This window comes from Oncorhynchus mykiss, chromosome 19 (genome assembly GCF_013265735.2).
Source record: "Oncorhynchus mykiss isolate Arlee chromosome 19, USDA_OmykA_1.1, whole genome shotgun sequence".
NCBI classification, from domain to species: domain Eukaryota; kingdom Metazoa; phylum Chordata; class Actinopteri; order Salmoniformes; family Salmonidae; genus Oncorhynchus; species Oncorhynchus mykiss.
In genome coordinates, this window is record NC_048583.1 from 7,707,932 (window position 1) to 7,729,321 (window position 21,390).

At 47.8% G+C, this 21,390-nt stretch overlaps 1 protein-coding gene across 1 annotated transcript in view; it reads left to right on the forward strand.

Annotated features, from left to right (window-relative positions):
- Positions 1-21,390, forward strand: part of LOC110516931 (dynein heavy chain 6, axonemal-like) — a 191,356-nt gene that overhangs the window by 132,450 nt on the left and 37,516 nt on the right. Inside the window, exons 54-69 of the mRNA XM_036955471.1 lie at positions 1-69; positions 3,396-3,498; positions 3,739-3,897; positions 4,107-4,230; positions 4,735-4,931; positions 7,229-7,432; positions 9,777-9,902; positions 10,467-10,631; positions 15,121-15,188; positions 15,315-15,495; positions 15,832-16,011; positions 16,968-17,107; positions 17,218-17,311; positions 18,563-18,698; positions 19,932-20,119; positions 21,099-21,289. The exon at positions 1-69 is cut by the window's left edge and continues 167 nt beyond it. Coding sequence (XP_036811366.1) covers positions 1-69; positions 3,396-3,498; positions 3,739-3,897; positions 4,107-4,230; positions 4,735-4,931; positions 7,229-7,432; positions 9,777-9,902; positions 10,467-10,631; positions 15,121-15,188; positions 15,315-15,495; positions 15,832-16,011; positions 16,968-17,107; positions 17,218-17,311; positions 18,563-18,698; positions 19,932-20,119; positions 21,099-21,289 — 2,325 coding nt within the window. The remainder of the gene's footprint in view (positions 70-3,395; positions 3,499-3,738; positions 3,898-4,106; positions 4,231-4,734; positions 4,932-7,228; positions 7,433-9,776; positions 9,903-10,466; positions 10,632-15,120; positions 15,189-15,314; positions 15,496-15,831; positions 16,012-16,967; positions 17,108-17,217; positions 17,312-18,562; positions 18,699-19,931; positions 20,120-21,098; positions 21,290-21,390) is intronic.

Genomic DNA, 21,390 nt, shown 5'->3' on the forward strand with positions numbered 1-21,390 from the left:
GGTCTTCACCAAACCACCTGACATGGTCATGACTGTCATGGAGGCCGTCTGCATCCTGCTGGGCAGCAAGTCAGTAACACTAACAACACTTAGATAACGTATTGACAACGTTGTGATTGATGCATGTCAGTCCGCTAACGACACTTAAATCACATATTGACAACATTATGATTGATGCATCTTAGATCAAAAATCTATTAAATGTTTATCGGTCACATACACATGGTTAGCAGATGTTAATACGAGTGTAGCGAAATGATTGTGCTTCTAGTTCCGACCATGCAGTAATATCTAACAAGTAATCTAACAATTCCACAACCACTACCTTATACACACAAGTGTAAAGGAATGAATAAGAATATGTACATATAAATATATGGATGAGCGATGGCCGAGTGGCACAGGCAAGGTGCAGTAGATGGTATAAGATACAGTAGATACATATGAGATGAGTATTGTAAGACATGTAGCCATTATTAAAGTGACTAGTGATCAATTTATTAAAGTGGCCTGTGATTTGAGCCTCTATGTTGGCAGCAGCCTCTCTGAGTTAGTGATGGCTGTTTAACAGTCTGATGGCCTTGAGATAGAAGCTGTTTTTCAGTCTCTCGGTCCCAGCTTTGATGCACCTGTGCTGACCTCACCTTCTGGATGATAGCAGGGTGAACAGGCAGTGGGTGGTTGTTGTCCTTGATGATCTTTATGGCCTTCCTGTGACATCGGGTGGTGTAGTTGTCCTGGAGGGCAGGTAGTTTGCCCCCGGTGATGCGTTGCACATAACGCACCACCCGTTGGAAAGCCTTATGGTTGAGGGCGGTCCAGTTGCCTTACCAGGCGGTGATACAGCCCGACAGGAGGCTCTCGTTTGTGCATCTGTAAAAGTTTGTCAGGGTTTTAAGTGACAAGCCACATTTCTTCAGCCTCCTGAGGTTGAAGAGGCGCTGCTGTGCCTTGGACCATTTCAGTTTGTCTGTGATGTGTACGCTCAGGAACTTTCCACCTTCTCCACTGCTCTCCCTTCGATGTGGATAGGGGGGTGCTCCCTCTGCTGTTGGGTGAACAGAGAGTACAGGAGGGGGCTGAGCACGCACCCTGTGGGGCACCAGTGTTGAGGGTCAGCAAAGTGGAGATGTTGTTTCCTACCTTAACCACCTGGGGGCGGCCCGAAAGTACAGCACCCAATTGCACAGGGCGGGGTTGAGACCCAGGGCCTCCAGCTTGATGATTACTATGGTGTTGAATGCTGAGCTGTAGTCAATGAATAGGTATTCCTCTTGTACAGATGGGACAGGGCAGTGTGCACTGTAATGGCGATTGCATCGTCTGTGGACCTGTTGGGGCGGTATGCAAACGGAAGTGGGTCTACGGTGACAGGTAGGGTGGAGATGATATGATCCTTAACTAGTCTCTCAAAGCACTTCATAATGACAGAATTGAGTGCTACGGGGCGGTAGTCATTTAGTTCAGTTATCTTTGCCTTCTTGGGTACAGCAACACTGGTGGCCATCTTGAAGCATGTGGTGGCCACAGAGAAGGAGAGGGGGGAGGCGCGGTCCTTGTTAATGGGCCGTGCCGGTGGCACTGTATTATCCTCAAAGCGGACAAAGAAGGTGTTTAGTGTGTCTGGAAGCGAGACGTCGGTGTCCGTGACGTGGCTGGTTTTCTTTTTGTAATCCGTAATTGCCTGTAGACCCTGCCACATACGTCTTGTATCTGAGCTGTTGAATTGTGACTCCACTTTGTCCCTATACCGACATTTCACTTGTTTGATTGCCTTGCGGAGGGAATAACTGCATTGTTTATATTCGGCCATATTCCCAGTCCTCTTTCCATGGTTAAATGTGGTGGTTTGCGCTTTCAGTTTTGCGCGAATTCCATGCCATCTTTCCACGGTTTCTGGTTAGGGTAGGTTTTAATAGTCACAGTGGGTACAACATCTCCAATGCACTTCCTTATAAACTCACTCACCGAGTCAGCATATAGACCGATGTTGTTCTCTGAGGCTGCCCGGAACATTTTCCAGTCCGCGTGATCAAAACAATCTTGAAGCGTGGATTCCGATTGGTCAGACCAGCGTTGAATGGTTCTAGTCATGGGTACATCCTCTTTCAATTTCTGCCTATAAGACAGTAGGTGCAAGATGGACTCGTGGTCGAATTTGCCGAAGGGAGGGCGAGGGAGGGCCTTGTATGCATAGCGGAAGTTAGAGTAGCAGCGATCGAGTGTAAGTGCTGCAATCAATATGCTGACAGAATTTAGGTAGCCTTGTTCTCAAATTTGCTTTGTTCAAATCCCCAGCTACAATAAATGCAGCCTCAGGATATATGGTTTACATAGAGTCCTGTGAAGTTCCTTGTGGGCCGTCGTGGTGTCTGTTTGAGGGGGTATATACACAGCTGGGACGATAACTGACGAGTATTCTCTTGGGAGATAGTATCTCAGCTGCATGTCAGTGAGCTGACGATGCTTGGATACAGATTGATAACGTAATCATTGTCTCTGCAACAAGTCAGTCCATGAAGGGTTAACTCATGTATTAGCTAATAGCATATTATTGTTGAACTTCAATGCCATATGAGGCTGCCAGTGGATGGATCACTAACGGAGCAACAACTGATACGAATGTACCAGTGACTCCCAATACAGACACACTGGGATGGAACTTGTGAAATCTAGGCCATGCATTATTTAAAAAGACTAAAGGTATCTAGCCAGTGGGCTAGTTGGGTACATTTTGTACAAGCTGATCAGCACTAGCCTCGGGCTACTGGGCTAGATACATGACCATCCCTGCATACAAACCCTACATGTTGTCATTGACCCAGAGACAGAAGGTAGCTGCAGGGTCCAGTATGGGAGACTGGCTGAGGTCAGTCACTACTCTGCTGCTGCTCTGCTTGACAAGAAGAGACTGAAGACTCATCATGTCCTCTTGTCTCTGTCTGTCTGATAGAATAATCTGTCATCTGGATCGGTGGCTGGTGTTTTCTCTGCTGCTTCCTGTCTGTACTCATAGCAGGCCTGTTAGCTAGCATGACTCCAGCTGTATCTCACACACACACACACACCACACACACACACACACACACACACACACACACACACACACACACCACATATACACACACACACACACACGCATGCACGCACGCGCACACACACACCACACACACACACACCCACACGCACGCACGCACGCGCACACACACACCACACACACACACACCCACACGCACGCACGCACACACACACACACACCCGCACGCACGCACACACACGCACACACACACACCACACACACACACACATACACACTGTATCTCTCTCTCTTTACTTCAACTTTGTCTCTCTCTCTCTCCCTCCCTCCCTCCCTCTCCCCCCACCCACCTCTCCAGACCAGACTGGTCCAGTGCCAAGCAGGTGCTGGGTGACTCCTACTTCCTCAGGAAGCTGATGGAATATGACAAGGAAAACATTAAGCCCCAGATCCTCCAGAAGGTCACTAACTCTTTTGGACATTGTTGTTTTTTGATCATCTTCTATTCATGTCTTCCTGTATTGGCTTCATTATTTGTTTGTATTTCTTTCACTGCATTTGCAGAAACCCCCCTCACTCTGGTCAAAAGTAGTGCACTATATAGGGAATAGGGCTCTGGTTAACAGTAGTACGCTCTATAGTGTGCCGTTTGGGACACAAACTAAATAATGATGATTTGGATTGTTGTTGTTTTTTTTTAGCTTCAGAAGTACGTGAACAACCCGGACTTTGTCCCTGAGAAGGTGGAAAAGGTGTCCAAGGCCTGCAAGTCCATGTGTATGTGGGTCCGGGCCATGGACCTCTACTCCAGAGTCCTCAAGGAGGTCGGACCCAAGAAAGAAAGACTGGCCGCCGCACAGGTCAGTGGCACACACACACACACACACACACACACGCACCCACACACACACACACACACACACACACACACACACACACACACAAGCACGTCATCCGCCCACTGGTTCCAATTGGAAGAGAAAACGTCAACAGGAAGTTCTGTGTCAGAAGTTCTTTACTAAGTACAGTATTAGGTATTTGTTTTTATATCCCACCCTTTTGGCTGCAGACGGAGCTGAACGCTACCATGGCAACCCTGAAGGAGAAGCAGGCCCAGCTACAGGAAGTACAGAACAAGATTAAGATCCTCCAGGACCAGTTTGACCAGAGCATCGCAGAGAAGGAGGGTCTGGGTAAGAGTTAGAGAGGAGGGTCTGGGTAAGAGTTAGAGAGGAGGGTCTGGGTAAGAGTTATAGAGGATGGTCTGGGTAAGAGTTATAGAGGACGGTCTGGGTAAGAGTTAGAGAGGAGGGTCTGGGTAAGAGTTAGAGAGGAGGGTCTGGGTAAGAGTTATAGAGGACGGTCTGGGTAAGAGTTATCGAGGAGGGTCTCGGTAAGAGTTATCGAGGAGGGTCTGGGTAAGAGTTAGAGAGGAGGGTCTGGGTAAAAGTTAGAGAGGAGGGTCTGGGTAAGACTGAGTTTGACAGATTTTGGCACATGATTTCCATCATGTTGGCACTTAAAGTTCCCACAATGTTTTCCAAGACAAACCAAAGTTCCAGGAATATGTCAGGACTAATCTACTGTAATCTCTTATGTGTGCTGTCTGCTACATGAACTCTCTCTGCCTCCCATCCTCTCCCTCACTTTCCTTCCCCTCTCCCTCCCCTTACCCTCTCCCCCCCTTTCCCCCCCAGCTAAGACCATGGCTCTGACCGAGGCGAGGCTGGGCCGTGCAGGGAAGCTGACAGCAGCTCTGGGGGACGAGCAGGTTCGCTGGCAGGAGAGCATCGAACTGTTTGAACAGGAGATCCATAACGTGGTGGGAAACGTCTTCATCGCTGCAGCCTGCGTGGCGTACTACGGAGCCTTCACAATGCACTATAGACAACTGGTACATCCTTTATATACAGCCTGCTAATTCTCACTATAACCTGCAGCCTGCAGTACTACGGAGCCTTCACAATGCACTATAGACAACTGGTACATCCTTTATATACAGCCTGCTAATTCTCACTATAACCTGCAGCCTGCAGTACTACGGAGCCTTCACAATGCACTATAGACAACTGGTACATCCTTTATATACAGCCTGCTAATTCTCACTATAACCTGCAGCCTGCAGTACTACGGAGCCTTCACAATGCACTATAGACAACTGGTACATCCTTTATATACAGCCTGCTAATTCTCACTATAACCTGCAGCCTGCAGTACTACGGAGCCTTCACAATGCACTATAGACAACTGGTACATCCTTTATATACAGCCTGCTAATTCTCACTATAGCCTGCAGTACTACGGAGCCTTCACAATGCACTATAGACAACTGGTACATCCTTTATATACAGCCTGCTAATTCTCACTATAACCTACCGCAGTATGTTGCATTATAACCATTCTAAACTACATAGCCTTCCCCTTGCAGTGGAGACACCTGGTATGTATGGCCTCTATAGAGATGCAGCTTTATACACGGTTCTTACTATCTGTTATATACTTTCACTCTACTTCTGCGCCCTGCGTCTAAACATTGCCGTCTGTTCTCTGTACACTATTGGAACCAAACCCAGTGAAGCCTGCCTGTTCTAGACAGTGTCTGTGTGCCCACCTCTCTCCCTCGGGCCAGACGGAGAGGCAGACCATGTGTCAACCTCCCTGCCCACACTGGCACTCTGGCCTAATGGCTCTCACTCACCTCAACCCACTGGGTCTGTCTGGCTGTCTGTCAATACTACCACTGTCTATGTGGTGTCTGTCAATACTATCACTTTCTATGTGCTGTCTGTCAATACTATCACTGTCTATGTGCTGTCTGTCAATACTATCACTGTCTATGTGGTGTCTGTCAATACTACCACTGTCTATGTGGTGTCTGTCAATACTATCACTGTCTATGTGTTGTCTGTCAATACTATCACTGTCTATGTGGTGTCTGTCAATACTACCACTGTCTATGTGGTGTCTGTCAATACTATCACTGTCTATGTGGTGTCTGTCAATACTACCACTGTCTATGTGGTGTCTGTCAATACTATCACTGTCTATGTGGTGTCTGTCAATACTATCACTGTCTATGTGGTGTCTGTCAATACTATCACTGTATATGTGGTGTCTGTCAATACTATCACTGTCTATGTGGTGTCTGTCAATACTATCACTGTCTATGTGGTGTCTGTCAATACTATCACTGTCTATGTGCTGTCTGTCAATACTATCACTGTCTATGTGGTGTCTGTCAATACTACCACTGTCTATGTGTTGTCTGTCAATACTATCACTGTATATGTGGTGTCTGTCAATACTATCACTGTCTATGTGGTGTCTGTCAATACTACCACTGTCTATGTGGTGTCTGTCAATACTATCACTGTCTATGTGGTGTCTGTCAATACTACCACTGTCTATGTGGTGTCTGTCAATACTACCACTGTCTCTGTACTGTCTGTCAATACTACCACTGTCTCTGTGCTGTCTGTCAATACTACCACTGTCTCTGTGCTGTCTGTCAATACTATCACTGTCTATGTGGTGTCTGTCAATACTACCACTGTCTGTACTGTCTGTCAATACTACCACTGTCTCTGTGCTGTTTGTCAATACTACCACTGTCTCTGTGCTGTCTGTCAATACTATCACTGTCTATGTGGTGTCTGTCAATACTATCACTGTCTATGTGGTGTCTGTCAATACTACCACTGTCTCTGTGCTGTCTGTCAATACTATCACTGTCTATGTGGTGTCTGTCAATACTACCACTGTCTGTACTGTCTGTCAATACTACCACTGTCTCTGTGCTGTTTGTCAATACTACCACTGTCTCTGTGCTGTCTGTCAATACTACCACTGTCTATGTGCTGTCTGTCAATACAACCACTGTCTGTCAATACTACCACTGTCTGTCAATACTACCACTGTGTCTGTAATGTCTGTCAATACTACCTGTTATAGCACATGGTTATGGAGTCAGATGACTTGGGAATGTTCATTCATCCCTGAATATACAAGGCTCTGATTGTTGATAAACGTGTGTGTGTGTGTGTGTGTGTGTGTGTGTGTGTGTGTGTGTGTGTGTGTGTGTGTGTGTGTGTGTGTGTGTGTGTGTGTGTGTGTGTGTGTGTGTGTGTGTGTGTGTGTGTGTGTGTGTGTGTGTGTGGCTGTGTGTGTGGCTGTGTGTGTGTGTCTGTGCAGCTGATAGACCAGTGGATTGTGCGATGCCAGGAGTTGGGCATCCCCATCAGTGCCAGCTTCAGCCTCATCAACATCCTGGGCGACCCCTATGAGATCCGCCTGTGGAACGCCGAGGGGTTGCCCCGGGACACCGTTTCCACTGAGAATGGAATCCTGGTTACCCGTGGACGCCGCTGGCCACTCATGATCGACCCTCAGGATCAGGTGACCCAGCTGACAGCAAATCAGTGCTTTTTGTCTTGAATCATTCAACCAATCAGAAGTATTTGTATTACCACACTTTTCATCTCTTCTGGATTCAGTCCTCTACTTAAATACTCTATTTAGATTCTATAACATCTTTTAATCACAGGTACCTTTATATGCGATGGTGTTGCAAATAGTTATTCATTCTTATACTTTGTAATAAGCTACTTGTATAGTTGTATTTCTAGTTGTAACTTTCTCTATTCTTGTATTGGCAATGATGACCAAAGTTATTTTTCTGTGGCTACATCTGCTAAAATAACAGTTGTGTTGTAATGTGTTGTGGCTCAAACCCTGACTCCCATTCCCAGACCCCAGCCTGGAACAAACCCTGACTCCCATTCCCAGACCCCAGCCTGGAACAAACCCTGACTCCCATTCCCAGACCCCAGCCTGGAACAAACCCTGACTCCCATTCTCAGACCCCAGCCTGGAACAAACCCTGACTCCCATTCTCAGACCCCAGCCTGGATCAAACCCTGACTCCCATTCCCAGACCCCAGCCTGGAACAAACCCTGACTCCCATTCTCAGACCCCAGCCTGGAACAAACCCTGACTCCCATTCTCAGACCCCAGCCTGGAACAAACCCTGACTCCCATTCTCAGACCCCAGCCTGGATCAAACCCTGACTCCCATTCCCAGACCCCAGCCTGGAACAAACCCTGACTCCCATTCTCAGACCCCAGCCTGGAACAAACCCTGACTCCCATTCCCAGACCCCAGCCTGGAACAAACCCTGACTCCCATTCTCAAACCCCTGCCTGGATCAAACCCTGACTCCCATTCTCAGACCCCAGCCTGGAACAAACCCTGACTCCCATTCTCAGACCCCAGCCTGGATCAAACCCTGACTCCCATTCTCAGACCCCAGCCTGGATCAAACCCTGACTCCCATTCTCAGACATCAGCCTGGAACAAACCCTGACTCCCATTCTCAGACCCCAGCCTGGAACAAACCCTGACTCCCATTCTCAGACCCCAGCCTGGCTCAAACCCTGACTCCCATTCTCAGACCCCAGCCTGGAACAAACCATGACTCCCATTCTCAGACCCCAGCCTGGAACAAACCCTGACTCCCATTCCCAGACCCCAGCCTAGAACAAACCCTGACTCCCATTCCCAGACCCCAGCCTGGAACAAACCCTGACTCCCATTCTCAGACCCCAGCCTGGAACAAATCCTGACTCCCATTCCCCAACCCCAGCCTGGAACAAATCCTGACTCCCATTCCCCAACCCCAGCCTGGAACAAACCCTGACTCCCATTCCCCAACCCCAGCCTGGAACAAACCCTGACTCCCATTCCCCAACCCCATCCTGGAACAAATCCTGACTCCCATTCTCAGACCCCAGCCTGGAACAAGGCAACAACAGGAGACAACCGCCCTGACTATTCTATTATTAACACTTTTCCCTTATCACCACTGAGACAACAGCACTGAGACAATAAGACTATTCCCACTCTCTCTGTGTTGTAATCACACACACACACACACACACACACACACACATACACACACACACACACACACACAGACTCCATGCGCTTGGCCACTCTGTAGTTTGACTCTTAGCTCCAGTCCTCCAGACACCTCTTATGTTGCTTCCTGTCATCTTTTGTTTCTTTCTCCTTCTCCTCTCTTTCTTTGGGCCTCTGCCCCAGGGAGCGGTCTGTTGACTGGTCTCTGTCTGCCATGCACAGGCCGACGATGGAGATGGGGGGAGGCAGGAAGTTGAGCAGGCAGGGAGGCTTGCTGACAGCCTAGCACGGGGACACTTCATTGTAGACTCACACACACACGGCTTGTCTGTCCACTGACTCAAATGTAGTGCACTTCTGTTTGTCAGTTTTCATTCATGTCGATGAGAGTGATTCTGACCTGCCTGGTTCATCAATCACCAGGGGTGTCCAACTCATTCCGTGGAGGGCCTGGTGTCTGCAGGTTTTAGTTGTTTCCTTTCAATTAAGACCTAAACAACCAGGTGTGTGGAGTTCCTTACTAATTAGTGACCTTAATTCATCAATCAAGTACAAGGGAGGAGCGAAAACCTGCAGACACTCGGTCCTTCGTGCATTGAGTGTGACACCTGTGTCATGGACAACATAGTGACTTTCTGGTATGAGAGGAAATGACATGACCCCTCAATGGTGGTCACTTGAATACTTTAAAGGGACAATATGGAAGTTCTGTCCCTTGTGGCGTTGGGATGACGTCGCTACACAATCACAACCGACCTGAAACGAAACAAATAGTCCCCCATTTGAAATGCTTTATACAACTGTGTCTGGTCCGTCTCCAGGCCAACCGTTGGATCCGTTCCAAGGAGACCAAGAACGGTCTGAAGGTGATCAAGCTGACCGACTCTGGTTTCCTGCGAACCCTGGAGAACGCCATCCGCATGGGCATGCCCGTACTGCTGGAGGAGGTCAGTACTATGGCAGCCATTCTAGGTCAGGATTCACCATGGAGATTAGTCTCGGGGGACAGTTCTATCCTCCATTTTGGGTCTAGAGTTAGCAAAGAGACCTGGGTGAGTTGACTTGGAACAGGAAGAATGGTAAAACTGACCAGTCCATTTTGAGTCTAGAGTTAGCAAAGAGACCTGGGTGAGTTGACTTGGAACAGGAAGAATGGTAAAACTGAACAGTCCATTTTGAGTCTAGAGTTAGCAAAGAGACCTGGGTGAGTTGACTTGGAACAGGAAGAATGGTAAAACTGAACAGTCCATTTTGAGTCTAGAGTTAGCAAAGAGACCTGGGTGAGTTGACTTGGAACAGGAAGAATGGTAAAACTGACCAGTCCATTTTGAGTCTAGAGTTAGCAAAGAGACCTGGGTGAGTTGACTTGGAACAGGAAGAATGGTAAAACTGAACAGTCCATTTTGAGTCTAGAGTTAGCAAAGAGACCTGGGTGAGTTGACTTGGAACAGGAAGAATGGTAAAACTGACGGGCATGACGTCCATTTTGTGTCCTGGTTGTGTGTGAGTAGCTGAAGGAGACTGTGGACCCGGCTCTGGAGCCCATCCTGCTGAAGCAGACGTTTGTGGCGGGCGGCCGCACCCTCATCCGCCTCGGAGACTCCGACATTGACTACAACAAGAAATTCAGGTTCTACATGACCACCAAGATGGCCAACCCACACTACCTGCCTGAGGTGGGTCAAACAACCGGAAATTAGCACCTGCCTTCAGCCAAACACCGGTAGAAAATCTGACTGGCTAGTGATTTATTCTCCCCAGCAGTTTTGGAATGCAGTCCATCTCAGTCTGTATTAATATGGCCTGGGTCATGTTTGCTTTGCATCAATACCAGATGGCTTTTATTGGAATGTCAATGTCCATGTGGTTTATCCACAGTCTAAATGAACAGCTCTACAACCAATGGCCCCGTCATTTCCCCCCAGAGCAATTTCATTGGTATTTCCTTTTTAGGTTGTCAAAACCAATGCCGACCAATTGAAAGGAACACACACATGTTTAGAATAACTGTAGGTCAGTAAAGCGTCTGGTTTCTCACCCACACACAAAAACATAAAATAACCACATTAAATCAAATCACATGTATTTATATAGCCCTTCGTATATCAGCTGATATCTCAAAGTGCTGTACAGAAACCCAGCCTAAAACCCCAAACAGCAAGCAATGCAGGTGTAGAAGCACGGTGGCTAGGAAAAACTCCCTAGAAAGGCCAAAACCTAGGAAGAAACCTAGAGAGGAACCAGGCTATGAGGGGTGGCCAGTCCTCTTCTGGCTGTGCCGGGTGGAGATTATAACAGAACATGGCCAAGATGTTCAAATGTTCATAGATGACCAGCAGGGTCAAATAATAATAATCACAGGCAGAACAGTTGAACATTAGACATTAGACGGTCACATTAGACATTAGACGCTCACACACACACACACACACCCTGCCCTCTCTCTCTCCATGCCAAACGTTGGCACTAGGAACACTGTAAACAGTTGGCTCACACAGGGAGCTGTCAGCCTGGCACAGGCCATGATGATGGGTGGTTGCTGTGAAGAGCCTTGCCCACCTGCCAGACAGCCATGCCCCTGAGTTCACCCAGCCTACGGGCACGGCGCCTGCTGCCATTTGAAGGCCCTATCAGCCTGCTCCAGCACTCTTCAGTCCCACAACACAGGGCTGGTGCTAGTCTCAGACCTATTCCCCGGGCCCAGCAATCAGTCAGACAGAAGGGACGTGAATAGACATGTCTGTCACCTCCCTTTAAACACACAGTCTGGACACAGCTGTCACAGATAGATAGTCTAACACACAGCTTACAGTCTCGACACAGCTGTCACAGATAGATAGTCTAACACACAGCTTACAGTCTGGACACAGCTGTCACAGATAGATAGTCTAACCCACAGCTTACAGTCTGGACACAGCTGTCACAGATAGATAGTCTAACACACAGCTTACAGTCTAGACACAGCTGTCACAGATAGATAGTCTAACACACAGCTTACAGTCTGGACACAGCTGTCACAGATAGATAGTCTAACACACAGCTTACAGTCTGGACACAGCTGTCACAGATAGATAGTCTAACACACAGCTTACAGTCTGGACACAGCTGTCACAGATAGATAGTCTAACACACAGCTTACAGTCTGGACACAGCTGTCACAGATAGATAGTCTAACACACAGCTTACAGTCTGGACACAGCTGTCACAGATAGATAGTCTAACACACAGCTTACAGTCTAGACACAGCTGTCACAGATAGATAGTCTAACACACAGCTTACAGTCTGGACACAGCTGTCACAGATAGATAGTCTAACACACAGCTTACAGTCTGGACACAGCTGTCACAGATAGATAGTCTAACACACAGCTTACAGTCTAGACACAGCTGTCACAGATAGATAGTCTAACACACAGCTTACAGTCTGGACACAGCTGTCACAGATAGATAGTCTAACACACAGCTTACAGTCTAGACACAGCTGTCACAGATAGATAGTCTAACACACAGCTTACAGTCTGGACACAGCTGTCACAGATAGATAGTCTAACACACAGCTTACAGTCTAGACACATCTGTCACAGATAGATAGTCTAACACACAGCTTACAGTCTGGACACAGCTGTCACAGATAGATAGTCTAACACACAGCTTACAGTCTGGACACAGCTGTCACAGATAGATAGTCTAACACACAGCTTACAGTCTGGACACAGCTGTCACAGATAGATAGTCTAACACACAGCTTACAGTCTAGACACAGCTGTCACAGATAGATAGTCTAACACACAGCTTACAGTCTAGACACAGCTGTCACAGATAGATAGTCTAACACACAGCTTACAGTCTGGACACAGCTGTCACAGATAGATAGTCTAACACACAGCTTACAGTCTGGACACAGCTGTCACAGATAGATAGTCTAACACACAGCTTACAGTCTGGACACAGCTGTCACAGATAGATAGTCTAACACACAGCTTACAGTCTGGACACAGCTGTCACAGATAGATAGTCTAACACACAGCTTACAGTCTGGACACAGCTGTCACAGATATATAGTCTAACACACAGCTTACAGTCTAGACACAGCTGTCACAGATAGATAGTCTAACACACAGCTTACAGTCTGGACACAGCTGTCACAGATAGATAGTCTAACACACAGCTTACAGTCTGGACACAGCTGTCACAGATAGATAGTCTAACACACAGCTTACAGTCTGGACACAGCTGTCACAGATAGATAGTCTAACACACAGCTTACAGTCTGGACACAGCTGTCACAGATAGATAGTCTAACACACAGCTTACAGTCTGGACACAGCTGTCACAGATAGATAGTCTAACACACAGCTTACAGTCTAGACACAGCTGTCACAGATAGATAGTCTAACACACAGCTTACAGTCTGGACACAGCTGTCACAGATAGATAGTCTAACACACAGCTTACAGTCTGGACACAGCTGTCACAGATAGATAGTCTAACACACAGCTTACAGTCTGGACACAGCTGTCACAGATAGATAGTCTAACACACAGCTTACAGTCTGGACACAGCTGTCACAGATAGATAGTCTAACACACAGCTTACAGTCTGGACACAGCTGTCACAGATAGATAGTCTAACACACAGCTTACAGTCTGGACACAGCTGTCACAGATAGTCTAACACACAGCTTACAGTCTGGACACAGCTGTCACAGATAGTCTAACACACAGCTTACAGTCTGGACACAGCTGTCACAGATAGATAGTCTAACACACAGCTTACAGTCTGGACACAGCTGTCACAGATAGATAGTCTAACACACAGCTTACAGTCTGGACACAGCTGCCACAGATAGATAGTCTAACACACAGCTTACAGTCTGGACACAGCTGTCACAGATAGATAGTCTAACACACAGCTTACAGTCTAGACACAGCTGTCACAGATAGATAGTCTAACACACAGCTTACAGTCTGGACACAGCTGTCACAGATAGATAGTCTAACACACAGCTTACAGTCTGGACACAGCTGTCACAGATAGATAGTCTAACACACAGCTTACAGTCTAGACACAGCTGTCACAGATAGATAGTCTAACACACAGCTTACAGTCTGGACACAGCTGTCACAGATAGATAGTCTAACACACAGCTTACAGTCTAGACACAGCTGTCACAGATAGATAGTCTAACACACAGCTTACAGTCTGGACACAGCTGTCACAGATAGATAGTCTAACACACAGCTTACAGTCTAGACACATCTGTCACAGATAGATAGTCTAACACACAGCTTACAGTCTGGACACAGCTGTCACAGATAGATAGTCTAACACACAGCTTACAGTCTGGACACAGCTGTCACAGATAGATAGTCTAACACACAGCTTACAGTCTGGACACAGCTGTCACAGATAGATAGTCTAACACACAGCTTACAGTCTAGACACAGCTGTCACAGATAGATAGTCTAACACACAGCTTACAGTCTAGACACAGCTGTCACAGATAGATAGTCTAACACACAGCTTACAGTCTGGACACAGCTGTCACAGATAGATAGTCTAACACACAGCTTACAGTCTGGACACAGCTGTCACAGATAGATAGTCTAACACACAGCTTACAGTCTGGACACAGCTGTCACAGATAGATAGTCTAACACACAGCTTACAGTCTGGACACAGCTGTCACAGATAGATAGTCTAACACACAGCTTACAGTCTGGACACAGCTGTCACAGATAGATAGTCTAACACACAGCTTACAGTCTAGACACAGCTGTCACAGATAGATAGTCTAACACACAGCTTACAGTCTAGACACAGCTGTCACAGATAGATAGTCTAACACAGCTTACAGTCTGGACACAGCTGTCACAGATAGTCTAACACACAGCTTACAGTCTAGACACAGCTGTCATAGATAGATAGTCTAACACACAGCTTACAGTCTAGACACAGCTGTCACAGGTAGTCTAACACACAGCTTGCAGTCTAGACACAGCTATCACAGATAGATACTCTAACACACAGAGACAACTGACAGGATTCATTAATAATTGAAGTGGGCGTTTGCTGAAGCTCATACTGGTTAGTGTGTTGTGATTAGTAGTTGGTCTGATTTGATTGGTTGTTGATGTGTGGAGTTCACCCCCCCCTGTGTTCTAGGTGTGTATCAAAGTGACCATCATCAACTTCACCGTGACCAAGTCTGGTCTGGAGGACCAGCTTCTCAGGTAGACAACACAACTCTTCTCCCCGCCGACTCTCACTCTCCTCATTAAAGGGGTTCAGACTGTGTGGTTTTCTTGTGGTATGAGCGAGTGGTTGACTTGCGTTCCTTCTCTCTCTCCCATTCACAGTGACGTGGTTCGTCTGGAGCGTCCTGACCTGGAGGAACAGAGGAACCAGCTGATTGTGAGGATCAACGCCGACCGCAACCAGCTCAAGGCCATCGAGGACCGCATCCTCAAACTGCTCTTCAACTCCAAGGGAAACATCCTGGACAACGAGGAGCTGGTGCAGACCCTGCAGGAGTCAAAGGTCAGGGGTCACTGTGGGGTCATGGGGGTAGACAGTAGGATTGTTGAACTCTCAGGTGTGGTCGACTTTCTAACCATCTTTCTGTAGGCCGAGTTTGTGTTCTTCCTGTCCCTCAAATGTCTTTGTGTCGGTTTCCCTTTCTTTCTCTCTCTCTCTCTCTCTCTCTCTCCCTCTCTCTCTCCCTCTCTCTCTCTCTCCCTCTCTCTCTCCCTCTCTCTCTCTCTCTCTCTCTCTCTCTCTCTCTCTCCCTCTCTCTCTCCCTGTCTCTCTCTCTCCCTCTCTCCCCTTCTCTCTCCCTCTCTCTCCTTCTCTCTCTCTCCCTCTCTCTCTCTCCAGGTGACGTCAGAGGCCATTAAGCATCGTTTGGAGGAGGCGGAGGCGACAGAGCTGATGATCAACGCGGCCAGGGAGCGCTACCGGCCCGTGGCCACACGAGGCTCCGTCATGTACTTTGTCATCGCCAGCCTCTCTGAGATAGACCCCATGTACCAGTTCTCCCTCAAGTACTTCAAACAGGTGACCTTTCTGTCACTGTGGTCGAGAATGATTGGTTCTCTGACCTTCATAAATCAGCAATGTTGTTTTTCCCTTTGAGTCATAGTGTATCAGCAACATTCACTGTGGGGCTTTTTCCCTCTGGAGTTGACTTTCTCATCTTCACGTCTCCCCAATCACCCCCTCCCTCCCACCTCTCTCTCCCCTGATCACCTCTTCCCCATCTCCTCCCTCCCCCCCTCTCTCTCCCCTGATCACCTCTTCCCCATCTCCTCCCCCCTCTCTCTCTCCCCTGATCACCTCTTCCCCATATCCTCCCCCCTCTCTCTCTCCCCTGATCATCTCCTCCCCACCTTCCTCCCTCTCCCTCCCCCCTCTCTCTCCCCTGATCATTTCCTCCCTCCCCCTCCCTCTCACCTGCTCTCCCTGATCCCCCTCCCCACCTTCCTCCCTCTCACCTGCTCTCTCTGACCCCCCTCCCAACCTTCCTCCCTCTCCCCTGCTCTCCCTGACCCCCCTCCCCACCTTCCTCCCTCTCCCCTGCTCTCTCTGACCCCCCTCCCCACCTTCCTCCCTCTCCCCTGCTCTCTCTGACCCCCCTCCCCTCCTTCCTCCCTCTCCCCTGCTCTCTCTGACCCCCCTCCCCACCTTCCTCCCTCTCCCCTGCTCTCTCTGACCCCCCTCCCCACCTTCCTCCCTCTCCCCTGCTCTCTCTAACCCCCCTCCCCACCTTCCTCCCTCTCTCCTGCTCTCCCTGATCCCCCTCCCCACCTTCCTCCCTCTCCCCTGCTCTCTCTGACCCCCCTCCCCACCTTCCTCCCTCTCCCCTGCTCTCTCTAACCCCCCTCCCCACCCCCCTCTCTCTCCTGCTCTCCCTGATCCCCCTCCCCACCTTCCTCCCTCTCCCCTGCTCTCTCTGACCCCCTTCCCCACCTTCCTCCCTCTCCCCTGCTCTCTCTTACCCCCCTCCCCTGTAGCTCTTTAACTCCACCATAGAGATATCAGAGAAGAGCAGTGTTCTGGAAGAGCGCCTGCAGATCCTCCTGGACCAGACCCTGCTCACCAGTTACACCAACGTATCCCGCGGCCTGTTTGAGCAGCACAAGACCATCTACAGGTAAAGGGGGTTTGATATTTTCTTTAAGCTGCATTCTGGGTATCAAATGGGCTCTACAAATATATTCACGATGATGATGATGATGATGATTCATATTTTTGTTATTACAGCTTCATGCTTTGTGTGGACATCATGCGCCAGCATGGGGAGGTCACTGACGCAGAGTGGCAGCACTTCCTGCGAGGAGCGCCCCCCCTTGACAAGGTAGTCAGGTTGATTGACGGGCCCGTCAGCCAATCAAATGGGACTATCGTCCACTGTCAGCCAATTAAAGGCAACTAGTGTCCACTCTAAGCCAGTCAAAAAGGATAGATATGTGAGCTCTTAGCAAATCACGGGAAGAATTACAAGACCTTAACCAATCATATTACTGTTCAAACCCAAACCAGAAAGAGAGCTCAGGTTTGTTGTAATATGCAGCACAACATGAGCCAGACAATGATTCCCACTTCTTCTATCCCTCAGCAGTCTTTACTCAGCCCATTAGGAATGCATCATTTTAAATAACCTAGTTAAGAGTGCCTGTATACCAGAGGGCTTGTCAGCCTCTTTCCCGCTCTGCAGGAGAGAGAAACAGAGAGGGGGAGAGAGTCCCCTCTAACCTGTGACTGTGTGTAGAATACTGATGTCCCCATGTGTCTGTGTGTAGTCAATGACTTAGCTGTCTCCAGAGACACAGATCTAGGATCAGCTAACCCTCCCCAATTCTAATCATAAGTTGTGCCATACAGTACACTAGCCTGAGAACAGTGTGTTGGGACACAGACTTCATCATCTTTCTCTAGAGCAGGGTTTTTTGAAGAGTTCTGACAAGAGTGGATTGCTGAATGTATTATTCAATGACTAATGGGCGGTTTAGTCTGTCTCTATATGTCGTTATTTAAGCAGGGGAAAGATGGCCGCTGTGTCTGAAACTGGGACCCTAAACCATTGGGGGACCATTCTCATTAAAATGATGTCCTGATCCTCCGTCCTCCCCTGCTTATCTTCTATTCACCCCCCCACCTCATCTTCTCTCTATCCATCACCTCGGTTCTCCACGTAATACCCAATGTCCCCTTGTCCTCCCCTCCTCTTCTGTCTCCTCTCCACACACCCCCCTCTATCTATCATTCTCTTATGTCTCCTCTCCACACCCCCCCTCTATCTATCATTATCTTATGTCTCCTCTCCACACCCCCTCTCTATCTATCCATTCGCTTCTCTGTCCACTGGCACTTCTCTTATATTTTGTCCCCTCTCCCTTTCTCCTCTCCTCTCCCTTCCTCCATCCCTCTATCTCCAACACCCTACCAACTTTTCCTTTGCCACACCACTCCTTCTCTCTCCCTCCCTCTCCCCTGGCTCTCTCTCTCTCCCTCCCTCTCCCCTGGCTCTTTCTCTCTCCCTCCCTGTCCCCTGTCTCTCTCTCCCTCCCTCCCCCCTGTCTCTCCCTCCCCCGCTCTCCCCCATCAGGATCATCCAGAGAGGCCTGAGGTGCCATGGCTGTCAGAGTTTACCTGGCAGACATGCTGTGAGCTGGAGGACACTCTGCCCTGCTTCAACGGCATCAAGAGAGAGATCACCGCCACACCCATCTCTATAAAACTAGGTAGAGTAGTTACACACAGCTAAAATAACCTAGACACCCATCTCTATAAAACTAGGTAGAGTAGTTACACACAGCTAAAATAACCTAGACACCCATCTCTATAAAACTAGGTAGAGTAGTTACACACAGCTAAAATAACCTAGACACCCATCTCTATAAAACTAGGTAGAGTAGTTACACACAGCTAAAATAACCTAGACACCCATCTCTATAAAACTAGGTAGAGTAGTTACACACAGCTAAAATAACCTAGACACCCATCTCTATAAAACTAGGTAGAGTAGTAACAGAGCTAAAATAACCTAGACACCCATCTCTATAAAACTAGGTAGAGTAACACACAGCTAAAATAACCTAGAGATTACCACTAGGTAGAGTAGTAACACAGCTAAAATAACCTAGAGATTACCACTAGGTAGAGTAGTAACACAGCTAAAATAACCTAGAGATTACCACTAGGTAGAGTATTAACACAGCTAAAATAACCTAGAGATTACCACTAGGTAGAGTAGTAACACAGCTAAAATAACCTAGAGATTACCACTAGGTAGAGTAGTAGCACAGCTAAAATAACCTAGAGATTACCACTAGGTAGAGTAGTAACACAGCTAAAATAACCTAGAGATTACCACTAGGTAGAGTAGTAACACAGCTAAAATAACCTAGAGATTACCACTAGGTAGAGTTGTAACACACAGCTAAAATAACCTAGAGATTACCACTAGGTAGAGTAGTAACACAGCTAAAATAACCTAGAGATTACCACTAGGTAGAGTAGTAACACAGCTAAAATAACCTAGAGATTACCACTAGGTAGAGTAGTAACACAGCTAAAATAACCTAGAGATTACCACTAGGTAGAGTAGTAACACAGCTAAAATAACCTAGAGATTACCAATAGGTAGAGTTGTAACACAGCTAAAATAACCTAGAGATTACCACTAGGTAGAGTAGTAACACAGCTAAAATAACCTAGAGATTACCACTAGGTAGAGTTGTAACACAGCTAAAATAACCTAGAGATTACCACTAGGTAGAGTATTAACACACAGCTAAAATAACCTAGAGATTACCACTAGGTAGAGTAGTAACACACAGCTAAAATAACCTAGAGATTACCACTACATTGTAATCTGCTAATGATGTCAATGCCAATGCTAATGATGTCAATGGGAACACACACTCTTCTGCCTAGCTACAGAAGTAGATTAATATTGGAGTGTGTGTTCCCAGGTCGTCTGGAAGTGTGTTTCAACCCAGAGAACTGGCAGGGCTACGTGTCTGACTCCCAGCTGCCTCCCTACTCAGAGGAGATGTCTGAAGAAGAGAAGGAAAACTCAAATGGGGTCAGGGGTCACTGGGATCAGAGACTGGGGGCCTTCCAGAAACTGGTGCTCATCAAGAGCTTCATGGAGGAGAAGGTAGTGGGGGTTGTTGGTGTGCGTGTGCGTGTGTGTGTGTGTGTGTGTATCAGTCTGCTTGTCATGGTGAAAGGGCTGCCAGTTTTCTTGGCATCTCTCTCATTGTATGTTGTATATCAACGGTCATATTTGATAGAAGTTGCCCTTCAGGCCACACAGCGATATTTTCAGTTATGTTCATCCATCCGTTTTATTTAGGGTGTGTTCTTAAATTCAATCTGGAGTGCCAGAGTGTTCTGATTGTACGTTGGTAAATCCAGAGCGTTTGGCTCTCGGAGCGTTCAGAGCGCATACTGGACGCTCTGGCGCGAGGACTAGGTTTGAGCCGAGCGTTCTGACCTCACAACTATCGTCAACCAGCTAACTGGCTAGCTACTTCCAGACAGACACATAATGAGAGAACATCTCACTCTGACCATTTTCCTTGAGTTAGCAGAGCTGGTTAGGCTGTTTTCATGTTATTTTTATTTGATTTATTTTACCTTTATTTAACTAAGCAAGTCAGTTAAGAACAAATTCTTATTTTCAGTGACTAGGAACAATGACGGCCTAGCCAGTGGGTTGTTCCTAGGCCGTCATTGAAAATAAGAATTTGTTCTTAAAATGGTCAGAGTGAGGTGTTTTCTCATTATGTGTCTGGAAGTAGCGCCAGAGCGTCCAGTATGCCTGTTCAGGGACAGAACAACAGATTTGTACCTTGTCAGCTCGGGGATTTGAACTTGCAACCTTCCGGTTACTAGTCCAACACTCTAACCACTAGGCTAACCTGCCGCCCCCTGAGTGTTGGTGACTGTAACTGTGCTGCTGGCAACATTTTAATTATGTTTTTTTGCCAACGTTTGCTGACGGCGGCCATATTCAGCAGGTGTTGAACGTTTGTAAATGCAGTTATTCTGCTCTCTGAAACACTCAGAGGAGAGTACTCTGGAATCAGTAGATAGCCAGAGGGAATTGACTTACTCTCCCTCCCTCCCTCTAGGTGGTGTTTGCGGTGACAGAGTTTGTGATCGTGAGCCTGGGGAAACAGTTTGTAGAGAACCCTCCTGTTGACCTGGCCACTCTCTACAGTGACATGTCTCCCTCCACCCCCCTGGTCTTCATCCTCAGTACCGGATCAGACCCCATGGGAGCCTTCCAACGCTTCGCCAAGGAGAGGGGATACCTGGACAGGTGAGGGGGTGGGACAGCGGGAGGATGGAGGAGAAGGGGGAGGGAGGGAGGGGTAGTTGGGTACCCCTGTCCCCCTCTCTGCGACTGTTCCCCTCTCTATG